General features: G+C 45.3%; 1 protein-coding gene across 1 annotated transcript in view; it reads right to left on the reverse strand.

The window, feature by feature from the left end:
* Positions 1–6,198, reverse strand: part of LOC140427114 (uncharacterized) — a 687,008-nt gene that overhangs the window by 578,062 nt on the left and 102,748 nt on the right. Inside the window, exon 7 of the mRNA XM_072512644.1 lies at positions 683–1,027. Coding sequence (XP_072368745.1) covers positions 683–1,027 — 345 coding nt within the window. The remainder of the gene's footprint in view (positions 1–682; positions 1,028–6,198) is intronic.

A 6,198-nucleotide genomic window follows, 5' to 3' on the forward strand; every position in this document is an offset into this window, starting at 1 on the left:
CCCTCCTCTATGTGCTGCTCCTTGACAACATTATCCAAAGACATGGGGTCAGCTTCCACATTTTTATTCATGATCCTCAGATGTACCTCTCCACCATCTTTCTCAAACCTCCCATTGCCTCCATGTTGCCACATTCCTTATGTTAATGAGACACAATAGGCACCAGTTAAATATTTGGGAGACAAACGTAATGATCTTCTGTCCTCGCAATGATCTCCATCCCGACACTTCCAGCTCCAACCCCTCCATGGCCATTTTCTCAGGAATTGAATGAAAATGAGTTTAAAAAAATTGTGCCCACATGTTAATTTTAATAATCAACATCCTGAAAGCATCCACTAGTTCCAATGCACAAGGCATTTTTACCCATTTGACTGTCTTGGTGTGAGATTCATTCTGTTCTGGGTGGTTAAATATTGGAAAAATTAAGTTATTGTTTACAACCCCTGTGCCAAACTCTCTTCCCCATTACTGACTCGATCCTTCTGCATAGCAACAGTCTGAGATTCAGCCTGACTGTTTGCTAACTTAGTGTCACATTTGACTCCGAGATGAGGTTCATATCTCAGATTTGTGCCATCACACAGATAGAAATGGAGGATCATGATTTGATCCCAACATTCTGTTTGGAATGCCAGTGAAATTGCACAGTATATGACTCCTTTCCAATGCTTGTCCTTACCTTTGATCCCAAATACTTCCCACTGTTTCAGGATGTTCTTACTGGGCTGTGTCTGGTTCCAGGTGAACAAGCCCGCAAGTTCAAAGATGGGGTTTCTGAATCTCAGATTAAGGGTACCCCTGTCCTCATGGATGCTTTGATAAATGTCTGGGTTATTACTGTACTCATCGCTCCATTGTACAGCCCACCACTGATCCTCTCTGTGAAAAGTTCCCAATTGTTTTGTAGTTTGTTGCTCCGAGTGTGGTCTCCATTCCCAGACAATGGAGTCACTTCCAGGATTGTTTGGCCCGGTCAACACAAAGTTACCTTCTTGATGGAGGAAATAAATATCATTCGGGCTTCCTGCGAGGAAAGAGAACAAACATTTCAAAATTAGACAGTAAATCCTAATTCCAATTTTGTATTCATGTAGAAAATGTATTATTAGTAAGTTGTTATTTATGATTCAGCTCAGATGTGACCCAGCACATACACCAAAATAGACTCTGGGCCAGAATGCACTCTGGAGGAGACTTCAAAATCGGTCACCAAGATTGACTCGGTAGCACGACTGCTGTCCAAGCTGGCCGGGTCCTAAAGTCCATAACTGCTATATTGGGCCTACGACAGGTGGTAAGAGAGCCAACAAGAGGGAAAAACATGCTAGCCTCATCCTCATCAACCTGCCTGACGCAGGTGCATCTGTCCATGATAGCATTGGTAGGAGTGACGGCAACACAGTCATTGTGGAGACAAAGTCCCATCTTCACACTGAGGATACTGTCCATCGTGTATTGTGTAGCACCACCATTGTGCTAAATGGGATAGACTCAGAACAGATCTAGCAACTCAAGACTGGCTGTCCATGGGCGATGCGGGCCATCAGCAGCAGCAGAACTGCAGTCAGCCACAATTTGTAACCTCATGGCCTGGCATATCCCCCACTCTACCATTACTAGCAAGCCAGGGAATCAACCCTGGATCAATGAAGGTTGCAGGAGGGCATGCCAGGAGCAACACCAGGCATACCGAGAAATGAGGTGTCAACCTGGTGAATCTACAACAAAGGACTACTTGTGTATCAAACAGCATAAGCAGCAAGTAATAGACAGAGCTAAGCGATCTCACAACCAACAGATCAGATCCAAGTCCTGCCACATCCAGTCGTGAATGGAGATGGACAATTAGACTCACTGGGGGAGGAGATGCCACAAATATCCCCATCCTCAATGATGAAGGAACCCAACAGACCTGTGCAAAAGATAAGGTTGAAGCATTCTCAATAATCTTCAGCCAGAAGTGCCAAGTGGATGATCCATCTTGGTCTCCTCCAGAGGTACCCACCATCACAGGTGCCAGACTTCAGCCAATTAGATTCCCCAATGAAATATGAAGTAATGGCTGAAGGCACTGCAAAGGCTATGGACCCTGACAATACTCCGGCAGTAGTACTGAAGACTTGTGTTCCAGAACATGCCGCATCCCTAGCCAAGCTATTCAAGTACAGCTACAACACTGACACCTACCCGGCAATATGGAAAACTGCCCAAGTATATCCTGAACACAAACAGCAGGACAAATTACCACTGTATGAGTTGCTTGATAGTAGTGGTCATGCATTTGGAAGGTGCTGCCTAAGGAGCCTTGGTGAGTTCCTGCAGTGCATCTTGTGGATGGTACACACGGCTGCCACTGTGCGTCACTGGTGGAGGGAGTGAATGCTTGTGGAAGGGGTGCCAATCAAGCAGGTTGCTTTGTCCTGGATGGTGTCAGCATTGTAGTTTTCAGCGATGAAAGAGTTAATGTATGGCCCTGGAGAAACAGGACTGGCCACATGATGATGTAAGAGACACATGACCAATATTCGAGAGGGGGAATGCTCATGGCTCAGACTGAGTAACACATATATCTGTATATAGTTATGCTTATCCAATAAGCCAGTTATCCATGTCTCAGCAATCATTCCTTGGCCACTCAGAGCCAACATCCAACACGGTGGAAGCCGTGAGACCCTGAAATCTCTGAAAATCTGACCTGAAAATAAAAACCGAAAACGTTTGTAAGACGTGATAGAAACCGTAGAATTATAGAAAAGGTAATAGTTTAGAAAGAGGCCTTTCAGCCCATTGTGGCTGCACTGGCCAAATTGGAACTACCCGTTCATTATAATCCCATTTTCCAGTTCCTGGTCTGTCGTCTTGCAGGTTCCAGCACTTCAGATGCAGATACAGGTAGCTATACTTGAGCGTTTCAGCTGCATCTACAAACTAGGAGTGAATTCCAGATGCTCTCTTGGTGAACAGGTTTTTCATCATGTCCCTATGGTCCCTCGTCCAATCAACTTAAATCCATGCAACTTGGCAATTGAGCCCTCAGCAAGGGGAAACAAGTCATCACAGAACCATAGAATTCCTACAGAGCAGAAGGAGGCCACCCGGACCATTGAGTCTGCGCTGACCCTCCGAAAGACACTCCACCCAAACCCACTTCCCTGCCCTATCCCAACAACCCTTAACCCAACCTACACATCGCTGGACCCGAAGAGACAATTTAGCATGGCCAATCCACCTAACCTGCACATCTTAGGACTGTGGGAGGAAACCGGAGCACCCAGAGGAAACTCACGCAGACATGGGGAGTACATGCAAACTCCACACAGTCACCCAAGCTGGAATTGTACCTGGGTCCCTGGCGCTGTGAGGCAGCAGTGCCAACCAATGTGCCACCGTGCCGCCCCTCTCTCTCTCCTGCCTATTCTGTCCAGGACCCTCATAATTTTGTTTACCTCAATTTGGTCATCCCTTAGATTCCTCTATTTGAAGTAAACAATCCTTGCCTATCCAATCCCCCCACATAACTGAAATGTTCAAGAACTGGCAACATTCTTGTGAATTTCTTCTGTACTCTCTCCTGAGCAATAATATCCTTCTTGTAAGGGCAGCATGGTGGCACAGTGGCTTGCACTGCTGCCTCACGGCCTCGAGGTCCCAGGTTCGATCCCGGCTCTGGGTCACTGTCCGTGTGGAGTTTGCACATTCTCCCCGTGTTTGTGTGGGTTTCACCCCCACAACCCAAAGATGTGCAGGGTAGGTGGAGTGTCCATACTAAATTGTCCCTTAATTGGTAAAAAATGAATTGGGTACTCTAAATTTAATAAAAATAAAAAAATAAATATCCTTCTTGTAATGTGGTGACCAGAACTGTGCACAAAACTCTAGCTGTGGCCTAACCAGTATGTTATGCAGTTCTATTATTACAGCCCTGCTTTTATGTTCAATACCTTGCTCAATAAAGAAAAGCATTCCATATACTTTCCTAACCACCTGTCATCACTTGCCCTGCCATCTCCAAGGGCCTGTGGACATGCACAGCAAGGTCTCTCACTTCCTCAAACCCTCATCATATCCATTTATTTATTGAGTATTCCCGGACTGTGTTTGCCCTCCACAAATGCATCACCTCATACTTTTCCCGATTAAATTCCATTTGCCATTTCACTGTCCACTCAATTAAATCATTGATATCATTCTGGAATCAACAGCTATCCTCTTTACTATCAACTGAACACCAATTTTTGTGTCACCTGCAAATCTCCCAATCATCCCACCTACCTTGAAGTCTAAATTAAATATAATAAACAGCAAGTGCCCTAACATGGAGCCTTGTGGCGCACCAGTGGAAACTGTTTTCCATTTACAAAAATATTCATCAACAATTACACTTTTCCTGCCACTGAGCCAATTTTGGATCCAAGCTGCCACATTACCCTGTATGCCATGAAATCTCACTTTTCTGACCAGTCTGCCTGTGGGACTTTGTCAAATCTATGTAGACAACATCAACTACACTATCCTCATCAATCCTCCTTATTAACTACATTGAACTTTTTGAGGAAGTAACAAGACATGATATGACCTTCCCTTTCTAAAACCATGCTGTCTATCCCTGACTACTCCAAGAGCAGGTCAGTGGCTGGGTATTCTGTGGTGAGGACCTCATCTCCTGACTCCCCAAAGCCGGTCCAACATCTACAAGACAAAAGGAGTGTGGTAGAATATTATCCACTTGCCTGGATGAGTGTAACACACAAGAAACAGAACACCAACAAGGACCATGCAGATGGCTTGTTTGACACCACATCCACCATCTTCAACATTCATTCCCTCCCCCCATTAATGCACAGAGGCAACAGTATGTATCACCTACAAATTGCACTGCAGGAACACACCAGGGTTTCTTCCAAAGCCCCTTCCAAACCTACCATCACTATCATCATGAGGAGCAAGGGTAGAAGCATGAGTAGACCATCACCTACAATTTTCCCTCCAACCACAAGCCACCCTGACCAGTAACTGTATCACCATTCTTTCATGGTGGCTGGGTCAAAATATTGTAACTCCCTTTCTAACAGCACTGTGGCACCTACACCACATGGACCCCAGTGGTTCAAGATGGCAACTTAACATCACCTTCTCATGGGCAAAAATAGAGGGACAATAAATTCTGGCTAAGCTAACAATGCACACATCCCATGAATGAAGTAAAAAAAACCGGAAACAATATGGATCAATTAGCACAGGGGTGATTGGACACCATTTGGTGCGAGTCAGGAAATGGGCAGCAGAACTTTGGATGATTTGAAGGAAAGAGTATTGGCCAGGATATTTCAAATGGTAGGGTTTCCAGTCCCAGTGGGAAATACACTCCCACAAACACTGCCTCCTCGCAGCCACTTCACACTCGAATGTGCTTCAATTGTCTGCAGGCAGGACTTCTGCCTCTCACTCAGAAAGACGTTTCATCTTAGAGAGCTACCAGCCAATCAGATTGATTGGCTGTGATTATGTAGAGAAGAACGCATTTAAGTAGAGATGTCCCATCCAGCTGGTCAACAGTAGAGAGACTTTGGAGGACGGTTGTGTGCAACACAATGACTGCAGACAGATTGAGAATGATGAGGAGGGATAGTTTACCTTTATCACAGTCACATTGGATTTCATTCCATTTCAGTAGGGTGCTGGGCAGGCGATGTGATTGGAGGGATTCTAACACATAGTTCCAGGAAAGATGGATACAGATTTGACAGAGGCAGTGAAGTCAAAGGATAGTTTCAAAGAGAGGAATGATGTCACCAGTTTTGTAGGAGATGAGAGCTGTTACCAATCTCAGCTTATAGGGTGACTGGGAGGTGAATTTGATCACCAGCAGTTTATTTGGAATAGGATCAAGGGAAGAGGAGGCGGGTTTGGTGGAGAGGAAGTGTTCAGAAAGGCGGGAGAAGTGGGTGAGAGATTTTAGAGAAAAATGTGAGTTCAAGGCAAGGGCTGGCAGGAACCTGTTGCAACTATACAAGGCACTGGTGAGACTACGCCTGGAGTATTGTGCACAGTTTTGGTTCCCTTATTTGAGGAAAGGTGTCGTGGCATTGGAGACAGTTCATAGGAGGTTGACTAGGTTCCAGAGATGAGGGATGTGTCTAATGAAAAGAGATAGAACAATTTAGGCCTCTACTCTCCCGGGTTTAGCAGGTTGAG

The sequence above is a fragment of the Scyliorhinus torazame genome, chromosome 7 (assembly GCF_047496885.1).
Source record: "Scyliorhinus torazame isolate Kashiwa2021f chromosome 7, sScyTor2.1, whole genome shotgun sequence".
NCBI classification, from domain to species: Eukaryota; Metazoa; Chordata; class Chondrichthyes; order Carcharhiniformes; family Scyliorhinidae; genus Scyliorhinus; species Scyliorhinus torazame.